Source organism: Triticum aestivum, chromosome 6A (assembly GCF_018294505.1).
Source record: "Triticum aestivum cultivar Chinese Spring chromosome 6A, IWGSC CS RefSeq v2.1, whole genome shotgun sequence".
NCBI lineage: Eukaryota > Viridiplantae > Streptophyta > Magnoliopsida > Poales > Poaceae > Triticum > Triticum aestivum.
In genome coordinates, this window is record NC_057809.1 from 79489402 (window position 1) to 79506421 (window position 17020).

Below are 17020 nucleotides of genomic sequence, written 5' to 3' on the forward strand. Positions count from 1 at the left end.
GAAAATAATAGCTATAGAGTAGGCAATGACCACTCTCTCTATTACGATTCAACGCCAGAGCATGGCCCTGGATTGACCACCTAAACATTGACCGCATCCTAGAAATGTGCTCATTAACAACCATAGTAGCAACCATAAAGTCCTCATCTTCGGGCGATGAATCATCCGATGAACATATGATGTTGTTGGAAAAAAACTCATCATCACTATCGGCCATGGTACCTTATGGGCAAAGGGCCGAACACATTTCCCGCGACAATGGAGTTGGGCGTGGTAGAGCCGCGATTGGTCAAGGGTAACATGCCAGTCGACGTCTACGCCCTCCGGTGGTGCCCGTGGAGGTGAGGGCGGTGTCGACGACCCTTGACATGCGTCCCTTTTCCTGCTACGACGACGATGGTGAGCAGACACATATGCCGGCTTCGGTGGACGCGGCGGCGGTGAATAGGTTGGTGGATGCGACGGCTGTGCCTAGGCGTCGTCGCGGCCGGAGCTTGGTGGCGGCGGTGAGGGCGAGGGAACGAGTAAGGAGGGGTAAGTGGAGAATAATCGTCGTTGTGCCACCGACAGACGGGACGGAGGAGGACATGGGCGGGGCATCGCTCTTAATCGCAATGGACAAAAAAACATCCGTTCATCTACATCGGTGCGTTGGACCGTGTTTTCGGTTCGCTCGGACCGAGACGGGGCGTCGCCGCTCATCCCCGCTCGCAGGAAAAGGAAGCCGCAGTCGAGAAAAGCACACCCGTCCCGGCCCGGCCCGGTTGCAGCACTGGATAGTACAAAAGGGCCTGGTTGAAGCTCAAAGCGAGCGCACGCACGATGAAAGCGTAAAAGCCAAGGGGAAAAAAAGAAGACAAAAGGGGGGGAGAGAGAGAGAGAGGGGGGGGAGGCACCAAAATACCACTGCTGCTACGTTCCCCTCTCCTTCCTCCTCCACCGCGCCGAAACCCTCGCCGCCGCCGCCCTCGGATCCCTCGCCGCGGCGGCGATCACCGCTCCGCCTCCCGGTGGCCGCGGCGGGGACGCGGGACCCTCCCGCCGCGCCATGATCTCGCGCCTCCACGCTCCGGTGCCCCGCGCCGCCCTCCAATGTGAGCCCCTCCCCCTCCCCCTCCCCCCTCCTTCCCCGCCGCGACCTAGGGTTCTCTCTTTCTCGACAAGGCGAGCGAGCGAGCGCGCTTCCCTGCTTGCTCTGCTTCTGTTGGACTCTTTTACCTGGCACGCCCTATTTTCCTGCGATTTCCTCCCGTCTTTACCTATTATTGGAGGATTCCTGGGGCGTCTTCCGCTGGCTGGGTTGGAATTTGATTTCTTGTCCTCCTTTCCCATCCGGGTTTCTTGCAAGCCGTCTTGCAAAGAAGCCGCCACTTTTACTGCGCAATTCAGAGTTAGTCCAAAGCCGGGTCTTTTTTTAGTCTTCACGCGCATTCCTCTCCAGATTCTTTTCTCCCTTTTCTCGATGCGTTTTCCGTACGCCGGTATATGCAACCGGAATTCTACTAAACCCTACTCAATTCATGTCTGCAATCTTTCACAGAGGAAGGAAGAGACGAGGAGACTCTCCCTCTCTCTTTCATGCAGCCAGGGATGGAGCCCCTCCAAGGGAAGGAGAGCAACGGCGCCGTTCCTGACTGCAATGGGGCTGCTGCCCCCCCTGCGAAGCAGCAGCTGCCTGAAGGGACGGACGCCCTTCGGTATGCCAACATCCTCCGGTCACGCAACAAATTTGCTGATGCTCTCCAGTTGTACAGTACCGTTCTTGACAAGGATGGAACCAATGTGGAGGCCCTTATCGGAAAAGGGATCTGCCTCCAGGCCCAGAGCCTGCCAAGGCAGGCCTTGGATTGCTTCACCGAGGCTGTCAAGGTCGATCCCAAGAATGCGTGTGCTCTCACACATTGTGGGATGATATACAAAGACGAGGGTCACCTAGTTGAGGCCGCAGAGGTATGGAGCAACATTCTCTCATCTATCTGCTGGCTTGCTGGTTCTTGTGAGCTGTGTCTCAGAAAAAGCAGACTTTGTTTTTTCATAGCATTGTTGTTGTTATTGTTGTGAACAGCTAAACACTGGAAATCTTTGATTGAGTATGTGCCTCGAATCTGATATATCCCTCCATGTTGACCTGAATGGATGATCTGGCATTAGTATGTTTCCTGAAATATAGTTTTTTGTTTTTGTTTTGCAGAATACAAGTTAGATCTAAAAGCTAATTTAGGCCCAGTTCTTTTGCCATAATCTTGGGATTTTTCCAGAATCCGACCCCTACTCAGCTTCTCCCAGAATCTTTGAGCCTCGTTTGTTTTACAATCCTATCTAGTTAGGGTCTAATTAGATAGGATTGTAAAACAAATGGGGCTCAAAGATTCTGGGAGAAGCTGGGTAGAGGTCGGATTCTGGGAGAATTTCCAGATTCTGGCAAAAGAACTGGGCCTTAAAGGGCTCTTTATGAACTTCCGTTTTACGCTAAGTTTGTCCAAATTAACCTAGCCATCAGTGTGTCCTGTGTATAATCTCTTGTGTGCCGGAATTACTGTTTAACAGTGTAGCTGATCTGTGGGTAGAAAGCACATAAGTGTTTGCTAAATCAGGGCAGATGACAACTGCAGTAAAAGAAAGCAGGATTCTGCTTGGAATGTCTATGCATACTATTTCTCCCTTAGAGAACACCAACCCCTTACTTTTAGTGTGAGTACAAGAAATCCTAACCAATCTTAGTTCGTTAGGTTAAACATCATACTGTCCAAAACCGTTAGTAGGGCCTGCACACAATGTTTTTAAGTTTTTGTTGTTTTTACTGTAGCTACTGTGCTGTACAAATTTTATGTTCTAATAATGGAGAAAACAATCTGGAACAGGCATATCAAAAAGCTCGAAGTGCGGATCCTTCCTATAAAGCTGCTGCGGAATTTCTTGCTATAGTTTTGACCGATCTTGGAACTAGCTTGAAGCTTGCAGGCAATACAGAAGATGGGATTCAAAAATATTGTGAAGCTCTTGAAGTGGATAGCCACTATGCGGTACAATCATCAACTCTAACCGTTATTATTTTTGTCTGTCAATTTAGCATTGTGCTAATGTATACACCTGATTTATGCAGCCTGCTTATTACAACCTTGGGGTGGTTTATTCAGAGATGATGCAGTTTGACGTAGCTCTTACTTGTTATGAAAAAGCTGCATTGGAGAGACCATTGTATGCTGAAGCTTATTGCAATATGGGGGTTATTTACAAGAATCGGGGAGAGCTAGACGCAGCAATTGCCTGCTACGACAGGTAAATTTGCCATTATTTTGATATGAATTGTGCCGATATTCATAAAATAATCTACAACAAGAACGTGAAGTTCACTCGTGGCATGACTTTCCTGTACCCCAGGTGCTTGACTATTTCCCCCAACTTTGAGATTGCTAAGAATAACATGGCAATAGCACTAACCGACTTGGGTACAAAGGTGCGGACTTGTCCACTTCTACTGTTGTGTAAATTCTACCGATTACCATCAATTTTCATTTTGTTCTTTTACCGACTGTAACATGGCCTTCAAAGAGGATCATACTCATATTCCATTGTTTACTCCATGCTATACAGAAGCTCAACTGCAATTGCATTCTCTTTTGTATACCTTTAGTTGTCTACTACATAATTGCCCGTGCGTTGCAACGAGTGTAAATATTCTTTAATATGTTAGCCCATGATTACCTTCCATGTTAATGTGATTATCTAAATAATTGTTTATCAATTCATGCCCATGATTACCTTCCTGCTAGCCCATGATTACGTTCCATATTATTGTGATGATCTAAATAATTGTTTAACAAATCATGCCCATGATTTACCTACCTAAATAACTTTTAGGATTTTATTTGGTAATCACTTAGTAAGAACTTATTGTCTTGCCAAAGAAAACATAATTTTATTTGGTAAATCAATAAAAGACAAGAGGGAATGGGGAATGATGGATGAAGGACGAGGTGGACGACAGAACCTTACATCTTTTTTATTAAGTAGGAAAAGATAGTACCGACACCTTTTGTGTCTGGTTAAAGGCAACTGTTTGTGTTTGATTAAGGCACAACTATTTTTTTATTAATTATCATTTTTTTATTAATTAAGGCACACTCTTATGGAGATGAAACCCAAAAGATTTTCGTTGGGGCGTAACCCTCTCAGCGACGCGCCACATCGGAACCCGGGTGTGGTGGAAAATGGGCAAGGGCCGGGCCGTCACCCCCCAAGTGGCGCGCCGTATCTTGATCCGGATACGGTGGCAAGTGAGCGAGGATCGGGTCGTCGCATCCTTAGTGGCGCGCTACATCGGCGCCCGGATGTAGTGGAAAATGAGCAAGGGTCTTTGCATTTGACTCGACGAGTGCGAAGGGTAAGGAAGCTAGCCGAGCCTAGGAGGATTCGCTTAGGTAGCTGGAACGTAGGGTCTCTGACAGGAAAGCTTCGGGAGCTAGTTGATGCAGCAGTGAGGAGAGGTGTTGATATCCTTTGCGTCCAAGAAACCAAATGGAGAGGACAGAAGGCGAAGGAGGTGGAGGATACCGGCTTCAAGCTGTGGTACACGGGGACGGCTGCAAACAGAAATGGCGTAGGCATCTTGATCAACAAGAGCCTCAAGTATGGAGTGGTAGACGTCAGGAGACGTGGGGACCGGATTATCCTGGTCAAGCTGGTAGCTGAGGACTTGGTTCTCAATGTTATCAGCGCATATGCCCCGCAAGTAGGCCACAATGAGAACACCAAGAGGGAGTTCTGGGAAGGCTTGGAAGACATGGTTAGGAGTGTACCGATTGGTGAGAAGCTCTTCATAGGAGGAGACCTCAATGGCCACGTGGGTACATCTAACACAGGTTTTGAAGGGGCGCATGGGGGCTTTGGCTATGGCATCAGGAATCAAGAAGGAGAAGATGTCTTAAGCTTTGCTCTAGCCTACAACATGATTGTAGCTAACACCCTCTTTAGAAAGAGAGAATCACATCTGGTGACTTTTAGTAGTGGCCAACACTCTAGCCAGATTGATTTCATCCTCTCGAGAAGAGAAGATAGGCGTGCGTGCCTAGACTGTAAGGTGATACCTGGGGAGAGTGTTGTACCCCAGCATAAGCTGGTGGTTGCTGACTTCCGCTTTCGGATTCGTGTCCAGCGGGATAAGCGTGCCAGGGTCGCTAGAACGAAGTGGTGGAAGTTCAAGGGGGAGGTAGCTCAGGTGTTCAAGGAGAGGGTATTTAAGGAGGGCCCTTGGGAGGAAGGAGGGGATGCGGACAATGTGTGGATGAAGATGGCGACTTGCATTCGTAAGGTGGCCTCGGAGGAGTTTGGAGTGTCCAGGGGAAGGAGAAGCGAAGATAAGGATACCTGGTGGTGGAATGATGATGTCCAGAAGGCGCTTAAAGAGAAGAAAGATTGCTTCAGACGCCTATACCTGGATAGGAGTGCAGACAACATAGAGAAGTACAAGATGGCGAAGAAGGCCGCAAAGCGAGCTGTTGGTGAAGCAAGGGGTCGGGCATATGAGCACCTCTACCAACGGTTAGGCACGAAGGAAGGTGAAAGGGACATCTATAAGATGGCTAAGATCCGGGAGAGGAAGATGAGGGATATTGGCCAAGTCAAATGCATCAAGGACGGAGCAGGCCAACTCTTGGTGAAGGACGAAGAGATTAAGCATAGATGGCGGGAGTACTTCGACAAGCTGTTCAATGGGGAGAATGAGAGTTCTACCATTGAACTGAATGACTCCTTTCATGAGACCAGCATGCGTTTTGTGCGGCGCATCCAGGAGTCTGAGGTGAAGGAGGCTTTAAAAAGGATGAAAGGAGGCAAGGCGATGGGCCCTGATTGTATCCCCATTGAGGTGTGGAAAGGTCTCGGGGACATAGCGATAGTATGGCTAACCAAGCTTTTCAACCTCATTTTTCGGGCAAACAAGATGCCAAAAGAATGGAGACGGAGTATATTAGTACCAATCTTCAAGAACAAGGGGGATGTTCAGAGTTGTACTAATTACCGTGGAATTAAGCTGATGAGCCATACAATGAAGCTATGGGAGAGAGTCATTGAGCACCGCTTAAGAAGAATGACAAGCGTGACCAAAAATCAGTTTGGTTTCATGCCTGGGAGGTCGACCATGGAAGCCATTTTCTTGGTACGACAACTTATGGAGAGATATAGGGAGCATAAGAAGGACTTGCATATGGTGTTCATTGACTTGGAGAAGGCCTATGATAAGATACCGTGGAATGTCATGTGGTGGGCCTTGGAGAAACACAAAGTCCCAGCAAAGTACATTACCCTCATCAAGGACATGTACAATAATGTTGTGACAAGTGTTCGAACAAGTGATGTCGACACCGATGACTTCCCGATTAAGATAGGACTGCATCAGGGGTCAGCTTTGAGCCCTTATCTTTTTGCATTGGTGATGGATGAGGTCACAAGGGGTATACAAGGAGATATCCCATGGTGTATGCTCTTTGCGGATGATGTGGTGCTAGTTGACGATAGTCGGACGGGGGTAAATAGGAAGTTAGAGTTATGGAGACAAACCTTGGAATCGAAAGGGTTTAGGCTTAGTAGAACTAAAACCGAGTACATGATGTGTGGTTTCAGTACTACTAGCTGTGAGGAGGAGGAGGTTAGCCTTGATGGCCAGGTGGTACCTCGGAAGGACACCTTTCGGTATTTGGGGTCAATGTTGCAGGAGGATGGGGGTATTGATGAAGATGTGAACCATCGAATCAAAGCCGGATGGATGAAGTGGCGCCAAGCTTCTGGCATTCTCTGTGACAAGAGAGTGCCACAAAAGCTAAAAGGCAAGTTCTACAGGACGGCGGTTCGACCCGCAATGTTGTATGGCGCGGAGTGTTGGCCGACTAAAAGGCGACATGTTCAACAGTTAGGTGTGGCGGAGATGCGTATGTTGAGATGGATGTGTGGCCACACGAGGAAGGATCGAGTCCGGAATGATGATATACGAGATAGAGTTGGGGTAGCACCAATTGAGGAGAAGCTTGTCCAACATCGTTTGAGATGGTTTGGGCATATTCAGCGCAGGCCTCCAGAAGCTCCAGTGCATAGCGGACGGCTAAAGCGTGCGGAGAATGTCAAGAGAGGGCGGGGTCGACCGATTTTGACATGGGAGGAGTCCGTTAAGAGAGACCTGAAGGATTGGAGTATCGACAAAGAGCTAGCTATGGACAGGGGTGCGTGGAAGCTTGCTATCCATGTGCCAGAGCCATGAGTTGGTTGCGAGATCTTATGGGTTTCACCTCTAGCCTACCCCAACTTGTTTGGGACTAAAGGCTTTGTTGTTGTTGTTGTTGTTGTTATCATTTTAAACATCGGAGATGCTCAGGTTAAAATTGAAGGTGACATCAATCAAGGTGTGGCATATTACAAGAAAGCTCTGTTCTATAATTGGCACTATGCTGATGCAATGTATAATCTTGGTGTTGCATATGGTGAAATGTTGAATTTTGAGATGGTGAGTTACATGAAAATTCCATAAATTTGGTTCTACTATTAGCATTCACTTTTGGCTGACTTAATCTACTTGTGATTTTCATGAAGGCTATTGTTTTTTATGAACTTGCTCTGCACTTCAATCCTCGCTGTGCGGAGGCATGCAACAACCTGGGAGTAATATACAAGGATAGGGATAATCTCGACAAAGCTGTTGAATGTTATCAAGTGAGTGTATGCAATTCTTTTCATGTTTATTAGAGTCGTGTTTACTTATTGCCTGTTTCCTTCTTTTTGTAGATGGCCTTGTCAATTAAGCCAAATTTCTCCCAGTCATTGAATAACCTTGGAGTTGTCTATACAGTTCAGGTATGATCCTCTATCATTATTGATTTCTTACATTCTTACTGTGGTTGACTGGTTACATTGCATTTTTAGCTTACTGAGATACATTTTTCATATTTAGGGCAAGATGGATGCTGCTGCAAGCATGATTGAGAAGGCCATACTTGCAAATCCCACTTATGCTGAAGCATACAATAACTTAGGTAATGAGCAATCAACCTCTGTCACTTTAGATACTTAATACTAGCATGTCATTTGAAACATGTTCCAACTAAGAATCCATGACGGCTCTGTGACCACCAATCATCTTTTATAGTTGTACCATACACGATGAGGGTACATTGATGCATGAGTATGCATGTATTTAGATAAAAACAAACACCATACGGGCCAGTATTGAATGATGGACGGTGCACAAATGAGTAGCATTGAACAGTCATCAGCTATAAAATAGCATTCCCTCTGTTCACTTTTATAAGAGGTTCTAACTTTTTCCTGAATCGGATGTGTATATAGACGCGTTTTAGTTTGTTTTTTCACTCATTTCAGTACGTATCTAGTCCATATTGAAATACCCAAAACATCTTATAATTCGGAACGGAGGTAGTAGTAAACAGGGGACAGGGTGGCCATTAGGGGTTTGCTAGTTTTGTCGATTTCATTGGACTTCTGTGGCCTTCCAAAGTGTCAAGGAATATCAGGATTTATTTTAATTTGTTTTGGAAAGCAAAATTCCTCGATATTCCCCAATGTGTGTACCTCCTACTTGTCCACGAGCAATGGGTACTCCCTCCGTTTCTTTTTACTCCGCATATAAGATTTGGTCAAAGTCAAACTACACAAAGTTTGACCAAATTTATATAAAAAAATATGAACATCTACAATACTAAAACTATATAGTATGAAAATATGTTTCATGGTGCATCTGATAATATTGATTTCATATTGTGAATGTTTATATTTTTTAATATAAAGTTAGTCAAACTCTACAAAGCTTGACTTTGACCAAATCTTATATGCGGACTAAAAAGAAACGGAGGGAGTACAAGTATGGAAGCTTTGCAAAAATTATTTTCTTTGAATATTCCATTTAACATTGATTAGGCGTTTGCGAAGTGACTGACAGTTCACCACTACCTGTCATAGGTGTTCTTTACAGAGATGCTGGAAGTATTACGTTATCTGTACAGGCATATGAAAGATGCCTGCAAATTGATCCTGATTCACGAAATGCCGGTCAGGTACTTTGTGAGGCCTCAAGCTTGTTATTTAAACTATCTTCCGTACTCTTGTATGTCGCTACATGAAACTGTATAGCTTACATTCTCTCCTTACATGGTCAACTAACAGAACAACTCTTTGCAGAACCGTTTGCTTGCCATGAACTATATTGACGAGGGCTCAGATGACAGGCTTTATGATGCTCACAGGTCAGTTTATGCACTGTTTGCAATGAAAGTGCCATTTCTATGTTACCATGATCATGTATTTTGATATGGCACTACTACTATCCAGTATTAACTCAATTTTTGCAGGGAATGGGGAAAGCGCTTTATGAAATTGTATGCACAGTATACTAGTTGGGATAACATAAGAGTCGCTGATCGTCCACTGGTCATTGGTTATGTGTCTCCTGATTTTTTTACTCACTCCGTGTCTTACTTCGTTGAAGCCCCCCTTACACACCATGATTACACAAATTGCAAGGTGGTCGTCTATTCTGGTGTTGTGAAGGTATAGACAATTTGTTCCTTGCTAGCTATTCTGGATTTGGGCACACAGTGACAATCAACTTATTTTGGCTGACTTGCTACCCCTTTAACTAAATAAAAACATTAATCCAGTGTCCAACAGCCTAGAGATTATCTATCAAAATTAGTTTGGTAACACGAGACATCCAGACTAGAAAATAAGTAACTGCAATGTGAAGCTATCAAGGTGGATCTGGGGTTATTTCATCATTATCCTTCTGTTCACACACTTTGCTCTTTTTTCTGATCATATTTTTTATTATTGATGATTCTCTAGGCAGATGCCAAGACCCTTCGATTCAAGGATAAGGTGTTAAAAAAGGGCGGGGTCTGGAGAGATATATATGGTATTGATGAAAAGAAGGTTGCTACCTTGGTCAGAGAGGATAAAGTGGATATACTTGTGGAACTTACTGGTCATACAGCAAATAATAAACTAGGAACAATGGCGTGCCGCCCTGCTCCTATTCAGGTATGTGTTCCACGTGGCATTTCAACGACTTGACTTTATTTTCAGAACAGCTTGCATATGAGCAGTTTTATGCCTATTATTATGTTCTGGGAGCTTCTAATTGTCCCCTTCCATCCCTATCCACTCAAATCATTCCAAGTAGTTCGATCAATGAGTCAATTGCTATCTGACTGTTTTGCTGAGAAGGGCCTTTCTAACTTGGGTATGTATGTCCTTACAGGTTACATGGATTGGTTACCCTAATACGACAGGTTTACCAGCAATTGACTACAGAATAACAGATTCATTGGCTGATTCTCCTAATACAAACCAAAGGTATGCTGGATGCTTTTCATGTAGTTATTCTGTCATGCAGTTTCTCCCTATGCGTCTAGAACCTCATAGTACTGACTCTCTGCAGGCATGTTGAAGAGTTGGTGCGCCTTCCTGAAAGTTTTCTTTGTTACACTCCTTCTCCAGAAGCTGGGCCGGTTTGTCCCACACCAGCAATTTCAAATGGTTTCGTCACGTTTGGTAGTTTTAACAATCTAGCAAAGGTGCATAACAGATTTGAACGCTTTATTTTATCTCTATTGAATCACTCTGTTCATAAAGTTATTTTTGGCAGATCACACCGAAAGTTATGCAAGTTTGGGCCAGAATATTATGTGCAGTCCCTAACTCACGGCTTGTGGTTAAGTGCAAGCCATTCTGCTGTGACAGTATAAGACAGAAATTTTTATCGACACTTGAGGAGTTGGGTTTGGAGTCACTACGAGTTGATTTACTACCACTCATCCATCTCAACCATGACCACATGCAAGCATATTCCTTAATGGACATCAGGTGAGAAGTTGTTTCACTTGTAATATAGTTGTGCCATATACTCACATATAGGATCTTCTATGTCAAGTCTTACATGTTTGTCAGGGTGTGCGTTTATATATAATCTTTAGATCCATGCCAATAAATATCATTATCCTACATTGATCACTGGCAATTCCTTACTATTTTCGTGTGAATATTCAGAAAATGTGTTCTTCATTAGCGGTGTTCCTCTGAAGCTGATTGAACTTCCATTTGTGTTTTTGCAGCCTAGATACGTTTCCATATGCTGGGACTACCACTACATGTGAATCTCTTTACATGGGGGTTCCATGTGTTACAATGGCTGGTTCAGTTCATGCTCATAATGTTGGTGTTAGCCTACTCACTAAAGTTGGTACGTTCTAACAATAGGTGGACATGAATTTTTATTTATTTTTCTCCTGCCTAGTTATTTATTTTTCCACCGTCTAGTTTCTGTGTGACTTATATCTGTTATTATGGAACCTAAAAAAGGGGACCTGTATATTGTTGTTATATAAACATAGGGAATTGTCTGACTGAGAATTATTTGTTGCAGGGTTGGGGAGGCTGGTTGCCAAAACGGAGGATGAATATGTTAGCTTAGCATTGGAGTTGGCATCAGATGTGAGTGCCTTAGAAGAACTGAGGAAGAGCCTCCGGGAACTGATGATAAAATCACCAGTCTGTGACGGAGAGAGTTTCACACGTGGCCTGGAATCTGCATACCGAAGCATGTGGCATAGGTACTGTGATGGGGATTCACCAGCTCTCAGGCGCTTAGAAGTGTTGGCGGGCGAAGACTTGGACAAGACGGCTGTGAAACTTGCAGATCTTAAAGCACAGAGAGTGAATGCTACTGCTGAGGAAGATAATCAGTCCCCGCTAAAGAAGGCTGACGCCACGTCCAAGGGAGGCGAGCCCCAAATAATGGTGAACGATGTGAGTTCTCCTGAAGGTAACCAGGCCCTCGTAACGGCGAAAGCGCAGCCCCAAATAATGGTGAATGGTGGGAGTTCACCTCACTCCCCTTCGGTGAGATGCGAAGCAAATGGGCATAGCAGCCGATGACCAATGGGAGGCTCCATTGATGCAGGCACACACTGATGTATTATAGGTTGAGATTTGCCATTGATGTATCATCACAAAGTCGCTGCTGGGGGTCAATATAGGTGTTCTGGTTGTTGACCTCGGAAATGGATGTGGTTGTGAAACGCTGGTGATCCCTGACTTGTAGCAGATGTAATATAATTCGTGGGGGATGCTTAGTCTGATTTGTAGATCAAGGTGTATGAGTAAAGAGTATGTGCCAAGTTGAGTTGGCATGGTAGAAACAGAGAGAAAGGCGTTGGTTGTATATGTAGGAACAGCTTCTTGATTCTCTAAAATTTAACCGAGGCTATTTCAACTTCTAGATTCTCTTGAGTTTAACTGTTTTTGTCTTCAGTTTCTTGTCTTTTTGACCATGCAACCTTGATGAGTTTAACTGTTTATTGGCTGGGTGGAGCTGCGGACATGGTTTTGGTTTCTGTTGGCCTCGTGTAATTAAAAGCTTTGTGATTTCATAGAATGATAATTAAACTCATGTAAAACAGGTGTAAATTGCAAAAAAGAATATCACAATTAAGGACCCTAATTCAGAAAACCACCACCTTTGTTTTTTTAAAACCATCATCATTGTGCTGAAAGTTTTTAAAAAAAAGCTGATTGACAAATTAGAGTTATTTGATGCAAAATCTGACAGGTGGGTTCCACTGTTAGGTGCCACGTGGCTGGGGTGGAGACAACACCCATCACGCATGTAGCTGAGCCACCCGACGTCGTGGAGCACTCATTGTGTATGACTCCAGGGGCTTCGGGAGGTCGAAGAAGATTAGAAGAGGGTTTCGGGGAAAGAAGTGGGAGAAGGAGAGGGCAAAGTGAGAAGGTGTGATTGCCAAGTTGACGGAGAAGTTCAAGGACATCTTGTCGAAGAAGGAGGCATACGTAAGCGGTCCGACAGTAAGGAGGAGAAAAAGATGGAGAGATAAAAATTGTTGATTGAGGCGACCGAGAAGAAACTCATGCTCGAAGAGAAGGCGTTGCTCAAAGAGAAGAAGGTGCATATAGCAGCCGGTGCAGAGGACGCCAAGATGTTGACCTTGAATTTGGATGCTTTGAATGCCCACGCAAGAATAATCGTGCAAGCCATCCCTTACAAGATGCTGGAGCGGCAGAAAGATGAGTTGGAGGCGGCGGACAAGGAGGAGATGGAGGCGGTAGAGGAGGAGGAAGCTGAGGCTGCCTACGTGGCGACGATAACACCTTGAGCGTGGAAGCTCAAAATGCCGCTCCGATAGGGTAGAAAATCTAATTTTCTGCACGGATTGCCGGACTGTTATTCTTGTATGATCGGGTATGTAAAAACTACATCATACTTGCCTCTTTTTGGGTGATGTTGGGCATGTGATCTGGGGCTGCTGTGATGCGGCGAGCGCATGGAACGGACATTATTTGAATTTTAAATTGTCCTTTACTGACGGACATATACATGATAGCGTCGGATGGTCGCCCTCGACATTAGTGTTCGCAGATTGCCCTCTGTCCGTAGATAGATGCCGGAGCAAATTTACGGGCCAGTATTGGAAATGCCCTTACATTTACACGAATGTTTCTCTACAAACAACAATATGCATACCAACCTCCAGATCCAAACATCAACGAATCAAACCGTCACACTTCCAACTTTTGGCTGATGAACAGTACATATGTTGAGCTTCTTCGTCGACATGATGGAGAGTACTTTTTTAGGATCTCACAAAGCTTTACTACTGCGTCATAATGTCTACAGGGACGAAGACAAAATCGCCAGCTGGCCTAACCAAACATGAAGGCCATACCCTGAAGATAAAACATGCTTCCTAAGATTATGAGTCTCCACATTAAATGTCCTAAACTCATGACTAAACATGCAAGAAGAAAAACTACTACTCCCTCCTTCCATCTATATAGGGCCTAATGCGTTTTTCGAGGCTAACTTTGACCAAATGTTAGAGCAATAATATATGACATGCAACTTACACAAAGCACATCATAAAATTCGTATGTGAAAGGAGCTTTCAATGATATAATTTTCACATTATGCATGTCATGTAGTATTAATTTTATCAATAGTCAAAGGCGGTCTTGAAAAACGCATTAGGCCCTATATAGATGGAAGGAGGGAGTAGCTCTAACTCTAATCTCTTGAACTATGATACCAAAATTTGCAGAGCTCACTTTTTTTATCGTGTCAACGGCCACTTTGCAGTCCAAGGCAACAAGCATCCCTTGTTTATGCAAAGATCCTCTGCCAGTGCAAGAGCCTCTAATGGCAGGTGTTTCCAGAACATGAGGATCAAAAAAAAATTCTGATTACTACTGCCGATGGAGGGGAACAAGTAGTACTGGGTCTGACCCACCAATAGATAAAAACCCAGAGGCCGCTAATCTTAAGAGCCCAACTAAAGGCGTCCCTGGCAGAAAGGGAAAAAACTTGAAGGCTCAGCCCAATACTAGAGACCTTCTTCTAACAGCCTCTCCATTTACAGCTAGGCGGCACTGATGTTCCCCTAGGTGAAAACTAGGGTTTCGATGTCTTCCGGCGATCTGCGCCGGAATCCTATCTCCGGTTGCTGCTTTCGGTTGCGATCGAGTCCTTTTACGAGGGGGTCTCCTGTGGGGCCTGGGTCGTGTCTCTAGATCGCCGTGCGAGGAGGGCTGATACGTCTCCGTCGTATCTACTTTTCCAAACACTTTTGCCCTTGTTTTGGACTCTAATTTGTATGATTTGAATGGAACTAACCCGACTGACGCTGTTTTCAGCAGAATTGCCATGGTGTTGTTTTATGTGCAGAAAACAAATATTCTCGAAACGACCTGAAACTCCACGGAACATCTTAGAAAAAAACAATAAAAATCCTCGCCAAAGATGAAGACCAGGGGGCCCACATCCTTCTCACGAGGGTGGGGGGCGCCCCCCCTAGGGCGCGCCCCTACCTTGTGGGCCCCCTGGAAACCCTCCGACGCCAACTCCAACTCTATATATTTGCTTTCGGAGAAAAAAAATAAGAGAGAAGAAATCATCGCGTTTTATGATACGGAGCCGCCGCCAAGCCCTAAAACCTCTCGGGAGGGCTGATCTGGAGTCCGTTCGGGGCTCCGGAGAGGGGGATTCGTCGCCGTCGTCATCATCAACCATCCTCCATCACCAATTTCATGATGCTCACCGCCGTGCGTGAGTAATTCCATCGTAGGCTTGCTAGACGGTGATGGGTTGGATGAGATTTATCATGTAATCGAGTTAGTTTTGTTAGGGTTTGATCCCTAGTATCCATTATGTTCTGAGATTGATGTTGCTATGACTTTGCTATGCTTAATGCTTGTCACTAGGGCCCGAGTGCCATGATTTCAGATCTGAACCTATTATATTTTCATGAATATATGTGAGTTCTTGATCCTATCTTGCAAGTCTATAGTCACCTACTATGTGTTATAATCCGGCAACCCCGAAGTGACAATAATCGGGACCACTCCCGGTGATGACCATAGTTTGAGGAGTTCATGTATTCACTATGTGCTAATGCTTTGTTCCGGTTCTCTATTAAAAGGAGGCCTTAATATCCCTTAGTTTCCAATAGGACCCCGCTGCCACGGGAGGGTAGGACAAAAGATGTCATGCAAGTTCTTTTCCATAAGCACGTATAACTATATACGGAATACATGCCTACATTACATTGATGAATTGGAGCTAGTTCTGTGTCACCCTATGTTATGACTGTTACATGATGAACCGCATCCGGCATAATTATCCATCACTGATCCGGTGCCTACGAGTTTTCCATATACTGGTTTACGCTATTTTACTTTCCCACTGCTACTGTTACAATCACTACAAAATACCAAAAATATTACTTCTGCTGTCTTTACTTTTGTTGCCGCTACCACCACTATCATATTACTTTGCTACTAAACACTTTGCTGCAGATACTAAGTTTTCAGGTGTGGTTGAATTGACAACTCGGCTGCTAATACTTGAGAATATTCTTTGGCTCCCCTTGTGTCGAATCAATAAATTTGGGTTGAATATTCTACCCTCGAAAGTTGTTGCGATCCTCTATACTTGTGGGTTATCAAGACCAATTTCTGGCGCCGTTGCCGGGGAGTATAGCTCTATTCTTTGAGTCACTTGGGATTTATATCTGCTGGACACTATGAAGAACTTGAGAGATCCAAAAACCAAGATCTATCCCTCAACTACGAGGGGAGGTAAGGAACTGCCATCTAGCTCTGCACTTGATTCACCTTCTGTTATGAGTAAGTTTGCGACACCTACACCTGCTTTTGCTATTCGTTCTGATATGTCGCATGTTATTGATGATGCCACTTCTGCTATGCATGATACTTATGATGAAACTGCTTCTATGCCTGATACTACTGTGCCCCTTAGTGAATTTCTTGATGAACAAATTGCTAGGGCTAGAGAAAAAGAAGTTATTGAATCTGAATACGATGATGATAGTGATGATGAAAATATGCCTGTTATCCCCGAGGGCTATCTTTTTGATATGGAATCTTCTGCCGCTATTTTAGCTTGCAAAGATAGATATGAGCTTAAGAGGTTATTAATTAAATGGAACAAAGAATCACTTAGAGATAAGGATTATGAATTCTCTGTTGATCCTGATATAATTACTTTGGTTGAATCTGATCCATTTTATGGCTATGAATCTGAAACTGTTGTGGCACATCTTACTAAGTTAAATGATATAGCTGCCCTGTTTACTAATGATGAGAGATCGCGTTACCTGTATATACTCAAAATATTTCCGTTCTCATTAAAGGGTGATGCTAAGATATGGTTTAATTCTCTTGATCCTGGTTGTGTGCGTAGTCCCCAGGATATGATTTATTACTTCTCTGCTAAATATTTCCCTGCTCATAAGAAACAAGCTGCTTTGAGGGAAATATACAACTTCGTGCAAATTGAAGAAGAGAGTCTCCCACAAGCTTGGGGGAGGCTTCTCAAGTTACTTAATGCTTTGCCTAATCATCCTCTTAAGAAACCTGAAATACTTGATATCTTTTATAATGGACTAACCGATGCTTCCAGAGATTACCTGAATAGTTGTGCTGG

The 17020-nt window shown here is 44.4% G+C and overlaps 1 protein-coding gene across 3 annotated transcripts; it reads left to right on the plus strand.

Moving 5' to 3' along the window:
* Nucleotides 1-820: 820 nt before the first annotated feature.
* On the plus strand, nucleotides 821-12318 carry LOC123132163 (probable UDP-N-acetylglucosamine--peptide N-acetylglucosaminyltransferase SPINDLY). 3 transcript variants are annotated; one of them, XM_044551928.1, is made up of 18 exons: nucleotides 821-1094; nucleotides 1541-1950; nucleotides 2862-3023; nucleotides 3104-3279; nucleotides 3382-3457; nucleotides 7367-7495; nucleotides 7582-7701; nucleotides 7774-7842; nucleotides 7940-8021; nucleotides 8965-9059; nucleotides 9184-9248; nucleotides 9354-9552; nucleotides 9847-10041; nucleotides 10262-10356; nucleotides 10442-10577; nucleotides 10649-10866; nucleotides 11115-11242; nucleotides 11426-12318. In XM_044551928.1, exons 2-18 carry the CDS (start codon nucleotides 1579-1581, stop codon nucleotides 11935-11937), a joined length of 2829 nt encoding a protein of 942 aa, XP_044407863.1. In that variant the 5' UTR covers nucleotides 821-1094; nucleotides 1541-1578; the 3' UTR covers nucleotides 11938-12318. The 3 variants fall into 3 exon arrangements, with proteins under 3 accessions (XP_044407863.1, XP_044407864.1, XP_044407862.1); XM_044551927.1 differs by having other exon boundaries at nucleotides 861-1094; nucleotides 1545-1950; XM_044551929.1 differs by lacking the exon at nucleotides 7367-7495 and having other exon boundaries at nucleotides 860-1094; nucleotides 1545-1950.
* Nucleotides 12319-17020: the final 4702 nt, after the last annotated feature.